General features: G+C 41.6%; 1 protein-coding gene across 1 annotated transcript in view; it reads right to left on the bottom strand.

Moving 5' to 3' along the window:
* Positions 1-18859, bottom strand: part of syn3 (synapsin III) — a 131534-nt gene that overhangs the window by 94916 nt on the left and 17759 nt on the right. The window contains exon 3 of the mRNA XM_085251704.1: positions 5727-5784. Within this exon, the coding sequence (XP_085107830.1) occupies positions 5727-5784 (58 nt within the window). The remainder of the gene's footprint in view (positions 1-5726; positions 5785-18859) is intronic.

Below are 18859 nucleotides of genomic sequence, written 5' to 3'. Positions count from 1 at the left end.
TTTTGTTATTTGAGGTCGAGCTGTTCAGTTTTACGCTGCAGTCAGAACAAAACTGCGTGACTTGACTCAGCACATGGGGAACACGCAGTAGTTGCGGGGCAGATACTTTGTTTAATGTTTTCGTCGTTCTCGATAAGCTCGGCTGAATCCCATGCTGATGCAATTGAGAAGCCTGAAGTACAGTGGACTATTCATATGCACCACAGAGAGGTATTTGTTGCTAATAGCTACCACCTTGTGCAACAGTGAAATAATCCACTGAGGCATTGACGGCTGAAATTCACGACAGATGCTAAGTGCAACGGAGCAACAGAAGGCAGCAAGTTACACACCAAACCATCCGTCTTCTGAAAGCTCTCCTCACATGCCCTATGTCATGGGCAAGTACGAGCCAAAAAATGGTACGGATAACATACAGCCAACTGCCTGTGAGCTGCCATGACTGCAGCGGAAAGGAGCGTGGACGGCGCTGAGGTCATATGCCTGCCCAGCAGATGTTGCCCCGCGCGACCCAAACCACACGAGCCGGCAACCCTACAGAAGTGCCTCTTGTTCTTTTGCAAACAACAGACCTCTTCAGTTCTGTTTAATCTGTCCAATTGTGTAAATTACAGTGTTTATGAGTTGTGGGTAGTAAACAGGCAGTTTGTCTGCCAGCCTGTTGTTGGGTGTCATTACGTCTGTGATCAACATTGATTGTAGCTGTTGAACTTTACAAAAATCTTGCAGCAGACTGTCAGAATTTTCTAAATATCTAAAAGTGAAACAGGCACGGTAAAAAAAACTGCCAGTGCACGAGAAACTAAATAAGAAGGTCTTGAACTTGGCACTGCCACAAGGCTGCAACACATCCAAGACCCTTCAGACACATACAAAAGGCATTGTAGGAGATGGATATCCCACAAGCTCCAGAGATCTGTGGAATGTACCACTCGTCTGAATGAACACAGCTCTTGAGTCTAAATGTAAAACAGCAGGCAAGTGTTCAAATAACAAATTGACTGAGTCAGTGGGTCGAATAATCTACAGCCACCTACTGCGAGATAAAACTCCTCAAGTTAACATCTATGAAGGATATAATACAGACGCAGGTCAGAAGACGGGGTTATGTTAGGGATATAATTGATTTCTGATGTTTCCCTGTTTGGGCCTTGCTTGGTTAGACAGGACCACAGTGAGGTAGAAATATCTGGGAAATCTGTAGATATGTAGCCTTTGTCATAACTGTTTTTACCCTTTTAGTATTTAGCAAATTTCATTAATGTTCAGTGGGGGGTTGCAAAGGAAATGGTTTGTAGTGAGTTGTACGTGAGGCCGAACACTAAGGATGTGCAACAGGTTAGAGTGATTAAAGATTGGGATGGAAATGCAGGGAACTGTGCTCTCCCCTTTTCTCTTCATCATCTATAGAGCCGACTTCAAGTACATCAAAGAAACTCGTCTCCTGCAGAAATTCTCTGATGACACAGCCATTACTGGAAGTATGGAGATGGGATAGGAAGAGGCGTACAGAGGACTGACTGATCGGTGTGTGAGGTGAATCACCTGCAGCTAAATGTGGCCAAAACAAAGGAGCTGGTGGAGGACTTTGGCAGGAACAGATCCCGACCCTCCCCCGTCTGCATTGGTGGGACTGATGTTGAAATATTCACAATATAAAATTTGGGGCGATCGTGGCTCAAGAGTTGGCAGTTCGTCTTGTTATCAGAAGGTTGCCGGTTCGAGCCCGGCTCCGACAGTCTCGGTCGTTGTGTCCTTGGGCAAGACACTTCCCGTTGCCTACTGGTGGTGGTCAGAGGGCCCGGTGGCGCCAGTGTCTGGCAGCCTCGCCTCTGTCAGTGCGCCCCAGGGTGGCTGTGGCTACAATGTAGCTTGCCATCACCAGTGTGTGAATGGGTGGATGTAGTGTAAAGTGCTTTGGGGTCCATAGGGACTAAGTAAAGCGCTATACAAATACAGGCAGTTTACCATTTACATAAGTATCAACTGGACCACAGGCTGCAGTGGTCTGCTAACACTGACGCTGCCTACAAAAAGGGTCTGAGCTGGACTTACTTTCTACAAAAGCTCAGATACTTCAATGTATGCAGCTGGCTGCTCTAAATGTTTTATCAGTCTGTTGTTGCGAGCACCATCTTCTTTGCTGCGGCGTGCAGGGGGCGAGGCATCAAGCAAAGGACGCAAACAAACTGAACAAACTCATCAGAAAGGCCGGGTCTGTTGAGGCAGGGTACACCCTGGAAAGGTCGCCAGTCTGTCGCAGTGCGAACACACAGAGACAGACAACCATTCACATTCACTCCTATGGGCAATTTGGATTAATCAATTAACCTATCCCCACAAGCTGCATGTCTTTAGACGGTGGGAGGAAGCCGGAGTACCCGGAGGGAACCCACGCAAACACGGGGAGAACATGTAAACTCCACACAGAAAGACCCCGGCCTGATGGTGGAATTGAACTCAGGACCTTCTTGCTGTGCGGCAACAGTGCTAACCACGGTGCCACTGTGCTGCCTAACTGCTTCAATGAAAGAAAGAAATCTACAACTCCCAGCCCGATGACTGCCGAGTGCAGTGAAGAAGTTACACAGAAACAGGACAGGCTCTCTGCAGTCAGGACTGTTTGTGTGTTTGTAATCCAGAAGGTATGCTGACTTACAGTTACCCTCAACCCCAACAGAATCAAGAAATACTACTGAACAAGCTGCATGTAATGATTTTGTGAGAAAGCAATGGGTTCAAGCTTGTTTTATGAGTCACTTAGGAGCACAAATAAGCCACCAGCAGCACTGCCACAAGCATCTGTTTAGTGGTTAAAAAAAGAAAAATGGGATTAGCCAGTGTACACGGGGCTGTGAGCATCAACTAAACTGAAGTTCGAAGTGAGTCGTGTAAATAAGAGGCAGCACACTTTAATGAGAGATCACATCTGAGAATCAAAGCCAGTCTCTCCTGGTTCTCTTTCGGACAAGTTCGGACTGGCATCCGGCCTCCTTTAGTGCACCATCACACGCTGTGGTGAGTGTGTGCTCTGCGAGTCTAAAGATGGTACCTTATATGGCAGCAAGCAAGTCAGAGAAGAGTTATGAAGGTTTGGCATTGCTTTAGAAAGCTTAACCAGCATGAACATGATGCATGGCAACTAGCAAACTAAATGTCCATCCATGTAAGGCATGCAGTTTGTAATTACATTATAACAGAGAAAAAACAGCTCAGGGAGCACCTAAACGGCCTTCATGTTGAGCTATCTTTCAACTCTGGTGAAAAAAACAAAGAGGCTATTTTCAGTACTGGGCAAAAATCTTGAGCCACCCTTGATTTCTTTATGTTTTGCTTCTGAAAAGCCACACTGTCTTGTAATTTTTCAATGCAGTCTTGAGCAGCCGCTCTTACTTTGAACATTGGCCCCCTTTTTTTACCAGTGCTGTGTCTATACAAAGCAGACAAATTAGCAAAGAGCTCATTTAAATTGTATCTTTAGGCACTTTGTCACTAGCAGCCCGTCACACCATTTATTCCCATTTCTTTAGTTGTAAAAGTGCCAAAGATAACACAGTTTGACAGGCATAAAAAAGTATTTTTGCACCAACAAAGTGATTCCCAAAGAGCTATTAGCTAAATACTTGACATATCTTGGCATGGTGTACATTTTGTTAAAGAAAATTTAGGAAAACTGAACAAGCGGAGGACAAAAAAGGAAGTGGCAGGCCCCAAAAACTAAATCTGAAGCAACTGAATATAATCTAAATGTCATGTTCTTCAAAAATGACAAAAAAAAAATACAACAAAGACTTAAGAGATGCATCTGGCCCTTCAGTCGATCACAGAGGAGGCTCTGTCATGGTGTGGAACTGCATTTCAGCTCCCAAACTGTCACACTGGATGGAAATATGAAAGCAGAAAAGTGCAGTTAGATTTTTCTTATCTGCCAAGTAATATCATCTGGAAAGTGTATGACTGGCAACAGCAATTATCCCAAACACACTCCCAGTGCAGTGTGTAAAAACATTCCTGGATAGAAAAGCACACAGTGGAAACCTATCAGACATTGATTGGCCTCCCCAAAGCCCAAAGTCACTCAAGAAAGGACATTTATATAAGAAGCCAACAACAGTGGAATTCAAGAGAGCAGAAGCCAGTGCAGTGGGACTCTCTGCTTTTATTGTTGTTCCCTAAAATGGTTCATCGCAGCATGTCGCAAAGTTTTCACACAGAGATCGTGTTTCCATCATTCTGAGGCTCCAAACAGCCGATGAAGAATCTGGCTGCTGAAGGCAATTAGCAACCGACTTGTATTTGTCAGTGCAGGGGGCTTCTGGGAAAGAGGGTCGAACAAAATCCAAGTAGGTCAGTTCAAGCTATAGCTGAGCTATGTGGGGGGTGGAGGGGTGCTCATACGTCGCTTCACCCTCACTATTCTCTTAAGGGAGCTTATTATTAAATCAGCTGCATTTTTATTGGAGTTCAATAATTATGAGGCCGCAAGATTAAAAAAAAAGAAAAATCGATTTTCAAAAGAAAGTGTTGATTCATTCCAGCTCCCACGCCGTCCTGGAAGGAGGATGTGACCACAACAGTTGAGAGTAAAGCAAACAGGCTATAAAATCAGCGTTCCAGCTTTCTGCGGTTTCTTTCCCTTCTCACATAAAAACACACCATTCCATTTCAAAGACAGCTTCAGTCTCAACAATGGCTTGCACATGTCAAACTGAACAGCTTTTTTAAGGTAAATTAGATGGTATCTACACACTGTAAATACCGTATGTCTAGACATATAAGCGGTAATTTCATAACTATGCTGAATTAACGTACGCTTTCTTCCTTACAGGAATAATTGAATATGGTGACACATGAGTGGAAGCGTTAGGAGGTTTTTTCCCCTAAACAACTAAAGCATTCACTTAAATGTTATACGCTGTTAATTAAAAAAAAAAAAAACTCTTATCATTTAGATTTCAAGACTGAGAAGAAATTTTAAGTGTCCATTAAGACAAAGAACAACTTCATTAACTTAAATTAGCCGTTAAGCTAGCGGTGTAGTTTTAGCTTGAAGAAAACATGAAAAGTAAGACCTCAAACCCTCATGTTCGAAAGAAAAATACAATAAAGGTTTCATTTTATAATACTGGACTTATTTTTCTACGAAGGTTTGAACTTTGCGAGTGTTTAAACAAGAGAGAAACGTGTGAAAATGTTCATGTCTGTCTGAGAAAAGTGCATAAAGTGTGTAATGTTTTTTTTATAGCCTTAAAATATCTATAATAACTGTAAAATAATTAAGCTGACTACTTCGCGGATTTCGTCTGTTGCAGGTTATTTTTGGAACGTAACTCCTGCGATAAACAAGGGACCACTGCACACATGTCCCAAAGTGCCAAACTGATGATTTACAAAAACTTTAAATGGAAGACGACATGTAGCTCGTCAGGACTGCCATAGTCTGTCAACATTTATTACATTCTTATTAAATGGACAATAACCTTGGTGTGCATTATTCATTATTATACAGTTTTGGTTTTGAACAGATAAAAAACCAAACATTTTGTAAATCATTTCATATCATTTATTACAAATATTTTAGTGACATGTTGCTGCGCAATCAGTACGAAGCTGTTAAGAGGCAAAATATTTATGTTTAAAGGATCAATGAGTACATAACACAATAGCTATCAATGATGACTTTAAAATAATGAATAGGCAGAATAGCGTTATTAAATACACTGTACCTGCTCGACACGGATCTCGTACTCCCCGTTCAGCTTTTTCCCTCGGAAATACTTGGCCCTAGATGAAATAAAAGAGAGAATTTGTAAAAGAAATGATAATAGATTTGCTTTTGATCCATATCAGATGATTTCTTTTGTTTGCATTATGCACATTTGGCATTTCTACAGTGGAATTCTGATTTCAGCCGATACTCAGAGGGTATAAATCACTATTCCAACACAAAATGATTTGTTACTATAGGTCATATGCACTGATTCCTCTCCTGCAGAATAATGTACGTGCTCTAAACACTCCTAACAGTGAAAACAACCTTAAAATATCTTTGTTTATTTGATAGAAAGAGGGCTGAAATTTCAACAGACCTTCCAAAATACCTTGCAAGTAGGCAAAATAATGACTCACATTTTCCATGATTACAGAATCTGACCTTGCGGGGCTTCAAGTAAACACAATCCCTTGGCTAAGGGTGAAAAAAAGTGCTTTTAATAAAGGCAGCACAATGAATGAGTAGCTGCGTGTTGCTTTTTCTCATGTGTTTGTGGCAGCAGTTTGTAGAGCAGGTGAAACTGCACTGCGGTTGCTACATATTGAGCACTTACTCACTAAACTAAGTTTAGAAGTCACGTGACAGTCACACGGGAAAAAAACAGGAATCATCTTGTCCTGATGTGCAGCAGTTTCCTTCAGGTCTGACACAATTAAGTTCCAGTTACCAGAAGAGTTATCTTACATCCCATCAGACTTTGTCCTGTCAGACTTGCAGAATTTAGATTTACCAAGAGGCACGTGGCTTCTGTGAGCTATTTCAAGATGTTTGTGTACAGAAAAGTGAAACGTGAACTTTTTCTCTTTGGTTAATTTGAATGTACAATGCACGGCTAAACCGGTAAAAAAAAAAAACAGTTTTAAAAAAGCCTAAAAAAGGACACAGAGCAGCTACAATTAGGCCCATATACATTTGGACAGAGACAACTTTTTTCTCATTTTGGTTCTGTACATGACCACAAAGAATTTTAAATGAAACAACTAAGATGCCGTTGACTTCCAGCTTTAATCCAGTGGGTTAAACAAAAGATAAACATGTGAGGAACTAAAACATTTTTCAACACAATCCCTTTATTTCAGGGCCCGAAAGTAATAACTGAAAATAAAATGTTCGTTTCTAATACTTGGTTGAAAACTCTTTGCCCGCAATGACAGCCTGAAGTCTTGAACTCATGGACATCACCAGACGCTGGCTTTCCTTCTTTTTAATGCTCGAGCAGGCTTTGACTGCAGCGGCGTTCAGTTGCTGTTTGTTTGCCTTTCTGTCTGAAGTTTAGACTTCAACAAGTGAAATGCATGCTGGGTCGAGATCAGGTGACTTTCTTGGAATATTCCACTGCTTTGCTTTAATAAACTCCTGGGTTGCTTTGGCTGTATGTCTAGGATCACTGTCCTTCTGTATTATGAGACACTCCTCAATCAATTTGCTGCATTTAGCTGGATTTGAGCAGACAGTCTGTCTCCGAACGCTTCAGAGTTCATTCGGCTGCTTCTGTCTTGTGTCACATCATCAGTAAACACTCGTGTCCCAGTGCCACTGGCAGCCATGCACGCCCAAACCATCACACTACCTCTGGTATGTTTTACAAATGATGTGGTATCCTTTGGATCATGAGCTGCCTTCTCCAAACTTTTACTTGCCATCATTCTGACAGAGGTCTTGCTTTCATCTGTCCAAAGAATGCTTTTGCAGAACTGTGCTGGCTTTTTTCTGTTCTTGAGGCTTATGAGTGCCTTCCAGTGAACCCTCTGTATTTACTTTCATGCAGTCTTCTCTTTATTGTAGATTTGGATATCAATACGCAGACTCCTGGAGAGTGTTGTTCACTTGGTTGGCTGTTCTGAGGGGGTTTATCTGCTTTGATCATCCGCTGCTGTTTTCTTCTGTGGACATCCAGGTCTTTTTGCACCGAGTTCACCAGCGCTTCCCTTGAGTCTCAGGATTTACCAAAGTGTAGATTTTGCCAATCCAGCTATTCTAGCCATTTCTTGGATGTTTTTTTTTTTCTCTTTTTGCAGGTTAAGGACGACTTATTTCACCTGCGTGGAGAGCTCCTTTAGCTGCATGTTTTTCACAACAAAAATCTTCACACCTCAAATCAACTCCAGACCTTTTATCTGTTTAATTGATAATGGCATATAATAACAAAGGAACACCTACCCATGAAATAGCCTTTGAGTCAGTTGATCCAATTACATTTGGTCCCTTTAAAAAGAGGGTGGCACATGTTCAGGATCTGAAACTCCCAAACTTTTGATCCAATTTGAATCTGGAGACCCGCAAATGAAAGCTAAGCGTCTACACATTATGTCCATGTCAATTATAAAACTAATTGGAATATGTTTCCATCCATCCGGCTGTTTCAGTCTATTCATTTGGTGGACTGACCCAACACCTGCCACAGTGTCAACAACATCATGCTCTAGTTTTATTGTATACTGAGACTTTCATAGTATCAACTTATCTATGACTACATTAATGTGAATAAAAATACGTCCAGTTTGTCTTGCATACATAATTGCCCAGTGCATGTTGGGTAATGATATATGGCAAATATAACTGAAGAGGGGGTTTCTCGCAATCATTTGCAACAACCTTACAGTTATTAAAGTATTTAACGATACACAACTCAAAATAAGAGCACCATTATCTGATATAAGTCAGCTCTCCTTTCTTAAGCGTAGATCTTTGGTTATTGTTTTTGTTTTATAGCTGCAGGTGACGCTGCTGAACTCTCAGACGTGGGACAGTGAACAATCTGTCAAAGGCTCCGGGCTGGACCCTTGAGGAGCTGAGGATCTGGGCTACATGCTACAGGCCTTCTGTTACTGGGACGGGCTTTCAGTTCAGTTCAGTTCAGTTCAGTTCATTTTTATTTCAAACATTTCAAACATGTGCCTTCACAATCATTACAAAATATCATTCCATTATTTGTTTGAAAAGGAGTAGGCTGAAGTATTTACTTATTTGTCCCTACCCCCTCAAGTTTTACCTCTCATTCATTTAATTTTTTTTTGTCTTAAATTAAACAAACAACATATGAAACATATAAACATATGAAGTAAAACAAAACATAACATACATAAATCAAAAACAAGAAATTAGCAAGCCCCACCACTGTATAGTTTCTTTCATATGAAAAATACAGAATGTGTATATTTGCAGATACACAAGTTATGGAAAAACAACAAACCAAAACAAAACAAAAAAACAAAAAAACAACCAAAAAAGAACCGCAACACCATTACAACATTACCATCCTGGGTTAACCCCGTTTTCTTCATTCTTATACTTATTTAAAATTAGGTTTTTATATTTTACTTTAAACTGTTTTATGTTTTGACTGTCTTTTATTTCTTCTGTTAGACTGTTCCATAATTTAACTCCTGCAATTGAGATTGACATAGTTCTTAAAGTTGTTCTAGCACTTTGTATTTTTAAATTCCATTTCCCTCTTAAGTTATACCCACCTTCTCTTTCTATGAACAATTTACAGATTTCTTTGGGAAGCAATTTATTTCTGACTTTATACATTATTTGCGCTGTTTTAAGCTTCACCAAGTCTTGGAATTTAATAGCTTGCATTTTGACAAAGAGTGCATTTGTATGGTCCCTGTACCCTACATTATTTATTAATCTAATGGCCCTTTTCTGTATTATAGTTATTGTTTGTGTGTTACTTTTGTATGTGTTTCCCCAGACCTCTACACAGTAGCTCATATATGGCAGTAGTAAAGCACAGTATAAAATGTGCAGTGCTTTCTGATCCAACATATGCTTTGCAACCTCCTCAGACTGAAACACATTTCCCTTTTTGCAACATTTTTTTTCTCTTCCACCAAACAGAAAGCCTCTTTCCTCTTCTGCCTGTCCGCCTTCTTTTGTTTTTCATCTGCCCACATGTGTCCTTTTAGCTCCATTCATTAATGTTCATTACAGTCACTGAGGAGGATCTTTTTTCCTAACATCTCCCAGCTGTTGGGCTTGATAGTTTTGGGTCCCAAGCCGTCTCATTCTCTGTAATTGTGGAAGCTGGGATTCTTCATGACTGACCTACATACTAGACAGGCAATGCCCCCTGGCAGTCAGGACCACCGCTGCCTCAGAGCGGGAGGCATGCTGAATGGCCCAAACAAAAACAAAAAAAGCCCGGTATATGTTTAAGGTATTGCAAAACATTTAATAATACTAATAATAATAATAATAATAATAATAATAATAATAATATTAATGGATTGCATTTATATAGCGCTTTTCAGGGCCCTCAAAGCGCTGTACAATTCCAATATTCATTCACTGGTTTAATTTACATCAATTTCATTTACAGACCACTGGGCTCTGGGGTTTGAATGAGTGTTTTAGATGTGATCACATGTAGAAGCGCTGCACAGAGGCCTGGGCTTTCCATCCCTCGGTCGTGCATACGCCCACTACATAAACACCACGAGGCTTAACGACTTCTTTTATTTTTGTAACCATGAGAATAAGTTACTTCTTTTTGTGTACCACTCATAGAAGGCGTATGAGTCATGCATGTGTTATCGCTGCTTTTATTAGGAGGAACTCCATCAGAGCTGATGATGTGCTAATACCGCTCTGTTTTTAAAGGAGATTTTCTATAGTGGCCTCATATTTTTACAAGCAGATAAAAATTTAAAATGTGCTGGTTTAGCTCGTTTAAAAAAATAAAAAAAAAAGAAGGTTGTAGCTGGTGTTGTTTTCACCATTCGATTGTGCACATGTGTGCGGCGAGGGCAAACATGGGCCACTGGAGACATCCGCTGTAGGAGGGACTCCCACAAAGGCGCAACAGGGATGCATAACAAGACCATCACAATATCTTAAGCTTTAAACCTGCAAATAGTGATTTCTTTAGCCACTTGGAGACAGCAGAATATAGATGTCAGTAGCGTCACATCTGCTGTAACACTATGTCCAAGGCAGCTATGTGAACTTTTTTAGAAGTAAAAATAAAAATGGAACTATAAAAAGTTATCTGGATTAGAAAAAGCCTGCCAAGATCAGATTGTGCCTCTCTGCACACAGAAAGAACATCCACTGTGATCAGCACTATCAAGTATCAAACAGGTGAATGATCAGAGAGCAAAGGCCACACCCATCTTAGTGGGCACAGATGATCAGCCATGTGTGCTTCAACAAAAATGTCAGTCTAGGAACAATGGCTTTAAATTAAAGTAGCATTCTTCATTCAGACATAGGTTACATATATGTTTGTGTTCTTCACAGTTCATTCAGACGTTGAGGGAATGAGTTTTCTTTGTGGCTATTTTTTGAAAGTTACTTTGATGATTTGAAAGGCCACCTTGTGGGAAATGCACCCATACAAACTTATTAAACTGCAGCTGAAAGACTGTGACCTCTCTGAAGTGAAGTACATGGTTTCATTTGATGATAGCGCCTCATACAACTGTTTTGCTGTGTCTGGGAAATTTATTCTAAGTAATTCTTGGAGGAAATGAGTTTCCTTCGAAGGATGGCTGGGCTCTCTTGGAGGTAGGGTGACGAGCTCAGTTATTCCAGAATGACTCTGAGCCGCTGGTCTTCCACCACGAGCCAGTTCAGGTGGTTCGGGCATCTGACTAGTACGCCTCCTGGAAGCTTCCTAGGTGAGGTATTTTGGACATATCCTACTGGGAGGAGGCCCCGGACTCCCCGGAGAGAATATATCTCTCAGCTGGCCTGGAATTGACTCTGTGTCCCCCGGGATAAGCTAGAAGAGGTGGAACTGGTGAGGGAAGTCTGGGCTTCTCAATGTGCTGGCCCCTGGACTCAAAGGGGGTGGGTGGATGGATGCAAGCATGGATAGTATTATTTTACGTTACAGCTACACATACAGCTCTGTTGTATGTTGAGATCATGGATGGATCCTGTTTTTGTTTTATGCAGCAGGTTTGTAATAAACTCAGAAAAAAACACTACAAATAACTGAAGCACCAAACTCACATAATCTCCTGTTAATGTGTCATCAACAGCTGGATTGTGGCAATTACTGGTGAGTCGCAACTCCACTTCACCACTCATTTTTAATCTGTAATAGAAGTGTAACTGTAGCTCCACTGGGCTGCAGGTTGTGGCAGCAACAGTCTAAGACCCTCCCTGGACACCTTCTCCAGCTTTTCCAAGGCATTCATAAAAAATAAATGATGGCAACGCAAAGTGGGCGGGATCTGCAACAAACTTTATAGGCAAGCAACTGAGGATACCAATGAGAGTGAAAAATACTGTTGATTGGCATATGACCTGCATTTAATCATTTATTATCATTACTCTCTGGCTCTTTTGTCCTCCCTCGCTCCCCTCTAGGTTTCTTCCTGTTAAAATGGAGTTTTTTTGTCCCACTGTTGCCAAAGTGCTTGCTCATAGAGGATCAACTGAATTTTGGAATTTTCTCTATATTACTGTAAGCCTTTACAATATTGTATTGCAGGCTCTCTAGGGCTGCTCAATTAATTGAATTTTAATCTCGATTACGATCTGGGCTTTCAACAATCATTAAAAATGACTGAGCCGATTATTAGCCCCTCCCTCGTGCTTTACTCTCACGCTGCTCCGTGTGGCAAATCAAGCGCACCTCTCTGCATTTCGAACACGGGTCACAACAATTAAGAGGACCCGAGGGAAGCTCGGAAAGCTAAGCAGAAGTTATTTGGAGAGGAGAGAGTGACTGCTGTTGGTTGAAAAGAGAGGTAAAAAAACTTCAGTGGTGTGGAAACATTATGGGTTCGCGGAGTCAGACGTGGATCAAGTAGACACAGTGTGTAAACTTTGCTACAGTGTAGCTGCACCACAGAGCAACACTGCAAAGTTCACTAAACATAGATGTTTACATTACATCAGTATTTGCACACTATTTTATATTATTTTTTGACAATCTTTAAAGTCATTATTCAACACATTGTTATTGTTAAATAAATATCGTCAAATAATCGAGATCGCAATTTCAGTGAAAATAATCGTGATTATCATTTTTGCCATAATCGAGCAGCCCTAAGGCTCTCTATCTTACAATATAAAGCACCTTGAGGTGACTGTTGTGATTGGGCGGTATATAAATAACTTGAATTGACCTGCTAGTAAATACAGTAGAAGGTCGCCTAGGCAACCAGAGCCTGGAATGTCTGCAAGCAACCAGCTGGCAGCTGCAAAACGATCGCTGCCAGTATGTACGCAGCTTAAACCAGCACAGAGATGTAACCCTGCAAGTATTGTCATGGGTCTGCCCCGGGGCTTCCTCATGCCCAAAACACTTCACTTAGTAGACGTCCAGGAGGCTGAGGAAGCATCTCACCTGACTACTTTTGATGTGGATGGGGCAGCAATCCCTCCCATATAATCGCCCCCATCACCCTCTCTCTAAGGGTGAAGCCAGACATCCTTTGGAGGAAGGTCATTTCTGTCACTTGTACCTGCCGTCTCATTCTTTTGGTCACTACCCAGAGCTGGTGGCGATAGCTGAGGGTGGGACATAGACTGACTGAATCGAGTGGAGTGGCCGTCGTGGCCTCCAGTAAGTTGAAACACAGAAAGTGTGCCATCTGCATTTACTGTGAGGTTTATGTACCAGAGCTGATGCTGAAAGTAGAAACGTTCTGATGGTCACATTTTGCCGTGTATGCAGAAAAAAATGTAAATGTATTTGTCTTTTTTATAAAGGAGTGACTGCGAGGCTTTGCCTCTGATTACTAATCTCAGAGACTGAAAGCAGGTGAGCGACTTCACGCTTCTTTTCTCATGTTGTTAATTTTTAGAGAATTCTCCAAAATAAACGTGCCTGTTTTGTAAGGTGTGCACTTTAAAGGGTTTTTTCCCCAGAAATCTGTATCTAAACGTGATCAAATAAAATGAATCAAACTGTCTGGGACGTTTTTATCTGGACCTTTTAGCACTAAACGTTCCAAAAGTAAATTACTGTCTTTACCCTTTGAGTGCTTTATAAACCCAGTGGCCTTCTAATGAATTCATTTTGCACTTTCTGAACTCTTTGTGAGACAAAGCATAGATTAACAAATGCAGCGAGAGGATGTTTAGCTTTTTTTGTGCCAGTGTGTGGCCTCTGTGCTTCTTCTGCAGACAAAACAGAAAATTTTAATCTTCTTCATGTGGTTCGAGATGACCAGGGGATGTCAATAGTACTGGGCTACTCTAGAAGAAGTAAGCAGTATGACAGCGTGGGGCTGAATTGAGCAATCAGATGCTCATATCATTCAGAACACAAAGCAAACAGACTGACAGCTACTTGGCCCGTCGTCTTACGAGTCACCCTGAAAGAGAGGCAGCGGGAGAGGCAGAAAAGGAAGGATTGTTGGTGGTTGCGGTGATGCTCTCAGTGCTGTGTACTGCTATTGTGCATGAGTCATTGCTGGAGGCCAAGTCTGTCAGGACAGAGCAGGGTTTCCCCAGAGACCCCAGCCTCTCTGCTGGAATGCCCAGGAGGAAATTCAGCCCCGGGGGGGAAAGGATAGATCAACGGACACCCGATATGTTCACAGCGCTCTCGAGTCAGGGCTGCTCAGAAAGACTGGACAAGCTATTGAGCAACCTGTCTGAAATCACAGCACAAGTTCTGGTGTTCCTACTACACTCAGAGATAGCTTCACTATGTTCCTGCACAACCCAATGAAAACTACAGTTTCATTTCATTTATGGACCACATGACTGTATACAAACGGGCTGGTTGAATGACATGAATGAATTTTTTTGTTTGTTTGCTTGTTTTCCAACAAGAACAATCAGGTTCGGGCAGCAGAGTAAGGCAGCTGTTGTGGAAATCACATATTCCTTTGCCTGCCCCAGTCACTTTGTTTAGTTCGGTTCAAAGATTGATGGCCGATGATCAGGGCAATCGGTTCCCCTTTTCCCAACTGTACATAAACACATCGCTGTCCAGCAGTAATTCAGTAAGAAAAGCTGCAAGTGAATTCATCGTTTTTCATGCAGCCTGACAATCTGCGCTGGTTGTGTTTAGTTGGGTTTCTAGCCAAAGCTATTTTCACTCAAGTACAAAATTATTTGGATTTTCACCAGTAAACATGTAATCTTTCAATTTTTCCAGCCAATACCAACCTGTAGCTAAGGCCAGGAGCTTTGGGTTATGATAGACGGTATGAGATATCAGATCCAAAAGGCCACAAAGCCTTTTTCTCCCTGGGACAGGAGTGTCCAACTCCCGGCCCCGAGGGCCGGTGTCCTGCAGGTATTAGATGTGTCCTTGATCCAACACAGCTGGTTTAAATGGCTAAATGACCTCCTCAACATGTCTTGAAGTTCTCCAGAGGCCAGGTAATGAACTAATCATTTGATTCAGGTGTGTTGACCCAGGGTGAGATCTAAAACCTGCAGGACACTGGCCCTCGAGGCCTGGAGTTGGACACCCCTGTCCTAGGGCGTCTGGACCAAACCAACTGAATTGGTTATAACGTCTCACTGAGAAACCTCTGGGGTGTTTTCTAGGCACAACAAGCACACAACTTTAAAGTAGGCCCAGTCTACTGGAGATATTACACATCTTAACTGTCCTGGGATCATTTTGCAATCCCCCATCAGAAATTGGAAAATGGAGTAAGCAAAGGAAAGTGGATGGATGGCCATATACCTGCTGAATGTCTGTCAAAGAGCTAAAGTTGTGTTTTTTTAGCAATCGCACTTCTTCCATGCAAAAAACATTACGTTAGCGTCTAAACTTGTGACCATATATAGAATAAGCTCAATTTTTACTATGTAAATACATGAAAACCACATTGCATCTATTTAGAACGCGATGTTGAAAGACCATTGGACTCCTGGGGCTTAAAAAAATCAAGAGTACATCATGAGTCAAAGGGTCATAAAGCCAATCATAAACCTCGCCAACACAATTGGAACTCTTATCTTCACTTTGTCATTTGAGCAACCTAAAGATTTCAACAGCAAAGCAGCACACAATACATCACTTTCCCAACGGTTATAAATGAAATCCAGCGACAAGGTTTAGTTGAAGACATGTTGCAAAAAGAGCAGCCAAATTTTTTCCCCCTCAATCTGCATCTGAGAGTCGAGCGTTAACTGTTCGACTGCTGGCTGAAGTGGCTCAAGTCTCAAGTCGACAGCCACCTCCTGAGCTGATCTTGTGGACATTCACAGTCACCACTTCAGTGCTGGTTCAGTTTTATTGTTAGCAGCAGCACCATGACTGACACTCTTAAAGCTGCCATTGGTCAATGATAACATGCAAACATACCAGAGAGGAGCTGGAGATGAACATTTATAATCTCCTGCAGAATGAGTAACAGTTGTCTTTACTCTCAGGACATCCATCAAGCAAATTCAAGCTTCAAATCAGGGATGTCAAGCTCATGTTACATGCCTCATGCAGCCCACTTTGATCTTAATCGATGAAACTCCTTTCTCTCAGTGTAAATAAGTTTAACTAACCCCTGAGATATCTTATCATAAGAAAAAGATGCAATTTCAAAGGTACATCTACACAATGAAGAAATCCTGCTGCAGTAAATGAAAGATCTGTCGGTCCAAAGACCAAAATTTCCTTCACATTTCCAAAGTCATCCAGTGGCCCAAATTGGAGTTTTTGCCTGGCCAATTCAGGCCCCCAGGCCTCATGTTTGACACGACTAGTCCAACAACAGTATCAGTTTCCATGGATGTGATGTTGTTCAGGCAGCTTTGGAGCCAATTTTAGGTATATTCACTAACAATGGACATCAGTGATAACAGTCCAAAGTGTTAAGTGAATCTAAAAAAAATCATCTTGAATTGGATATTAATTAATTACTGCTTTCAGTCTGTTATCTAAATGGAAAAGACATGACCTTCATCTCTAGAGATAACACTGGTTTGAAATGAAATCAAAGTGATAAGTGATGATGTAAAGACTAATACTCTGAGAACATCTGTAGGCTCAAACGCTACAAGACTGCAAGAGGAAGTGCTTCAGATAAAATTTATAGTCTATCAGATAACTCCATCTGCTGGTCAAAGCTCATCACTCCTACATAGAAACATTGAAGCGTCAAGGGAAATGATAAGCAGCCGTCTATGAGGCTTTAAGTAAGCTACAGTGCCACCCAGTGGTTAACTCAGGAACAGTTCTACATTTAACAGCGTTTAACAGCAGCTTGACACGCTTTGAATTCAGCAGTTAAAAGCAATATCATGTTTTCCTGCTCTATTTCCTCACACTGAACGAGACTCTTTGCCCTGTGAAGTGACATCCATGGACATTTGCATTGATAACCAACAGGAACAGTCTCTTTGTCTCCTACCTCTGAAGACATCCTAGAGTAGACAGAAATGCAGTTTCCTCTCAGAGCACTTAAATTGCACAATTCTGAAAAGTTATTGCAGAAAATGTGCCAAAAATAAAGCAGTGCCTACCTACCATCCATCCATCCATCCATTCGCTTCCGCTTGTCCTTTTCAGGGTCGCGGGGGGCGCTGGAGCCTATCCCAGCTGTCATAGGGCGAGAGGCGGGGTACACCCTGGACAGGTCGCCAGTCTGTCGCAGGGCCAACACACAGGGACAGACAACCATTCGCACTCACATTCATTCGCACATTCACACCTAGTGATAATTTGGATTATCCAATTAACCTATCCCCACAAGCTGCATGTCTTTGGACGGTGGGAGGAAGCCGGAGTACCCGGAGAGAACCCACGCCTACCAATATTTAAAAAAATAATGTGTTATTAAAATGTTGCTTGGAAGCTTTAAGTAAATCCCTTTTATCAAATTGAGGGTGGCTGGGTATGTGAGGTCTCCTGGCCAGGTCGCCAGTCTGTTGCAATGTTTAAAAAGATGTAAGAAATGATTAAAAAATGATGTGTTTCTACATCTCACGTGTGTAGGTGTTATGCTGTTTTGCTTAAGGCTTCAAAGCAAGCTGTGGCATCACAGAAATCCTGCTTGTGCTTAAAATGTGGGCCTTAAACTCAGCACTGTCGTGTCAAACTGTGCAGAAAAAAGCTCAAACTTTGAATAAAAGCTGCAACCAATAAATGACAATAAGCAAAGCGAAACTATGGAGCATAGATGGACACCTGGACTTCAAAATTGCAATCCATCACACATAATCTAACCCACTACAACAGTGCCGCAAGCTATTTTGACAGAGTTAACTCATATGATCAAAATTTGAATACTAAAATCTCGTTTGAAGGTAAGGTTTCGTTACCCTGGATTGCTTTATATTGCTCAGATGTTCCTGTTGCTGCAAAAGCTCACAAAAAAAAAATCAATAAATCAACCGCACTTTAAAAAAAAAACTTCCATTCTTCTCTCTTTATTTAACTAACAGAGTTGGTGATTTAAAAAAAAAAAAAAAAAGCCGCTGTTCTCTCAAAGAGTGAGGATGCTCCATCTGAGTGGCTGAGTGAGCTTTTGTGCCTCAGAGGGTGGATGATCCCCTGACGACTCATTTCAAAAACACCAGGGTGTGAAAAGAAATGGGTCCTCTTGGGATTGCAGCTTAAGGAAAAGAGGCCACCCGGCTTTGCGGGAAATTGAGAGCAATCTTGGTGCTTTTGACACGGCTGTCAGTGGGGCGCTTTAATTTAGGGATCATTTTTAGACTCCTGCCTGATCTCCTAGTAGAGGATTGCCTCCGCACATAATGATCCCTACTAATTCTGTGGGTGCAGCTTGAGCGGCTGGAAATGGCTAATAACAGCCCAGCTGAGGTCGGTCTACCAGCAAATGTCAGGCAACAGAATAACAATTCATGAAATGGATGAGTGGTTTATTGATTCCGTAAGACAAACACGATAAACTGGCTGCTGCGTGTCTTCACTGCAGCTCAGGAAATCAATTCCTCCGGCGTTGGGAGTAAAAGGCAGCTGAAGTCGGCTTCAAAAATTCATGTATGGGCTGTCAGCGAAAGAAGAGCTCATTTCTTCTGATTAAATCACTTTTTTTTTCCCCTGTCACATTCCATCGTTCCTTTTCCTTGTTACCATGACAATTTTAATTCCAGCAAAGAACGCTAATGCAAACGCCGGCTAAGACCAAGGACGTACAAATCTATCATAAACAATAACACATCTCACTTCATTCAAACTGAAGCACAAGAATG

The sequence above is a fragment of the Mchenga conophoros genome, linkage group LG17 (assembly GCF_057382185.1).
Source record: "Mchenga conophoros isolate Kocher_MC1m ecotype Shallow Benthic linkage group LG17, M_conophoros_male_GT1.1, whole genome shotgun sequence".
NCBI classification, from domain to species: Eukaryota; Metazoa; Chordata; class Actinopteri; order Cichliformes; family Cichlidae; genus Mchenga; species Mchenga conophoros.
This window is presented reverse-complemented; position numbering and strand designations above follow the sequence as displayed.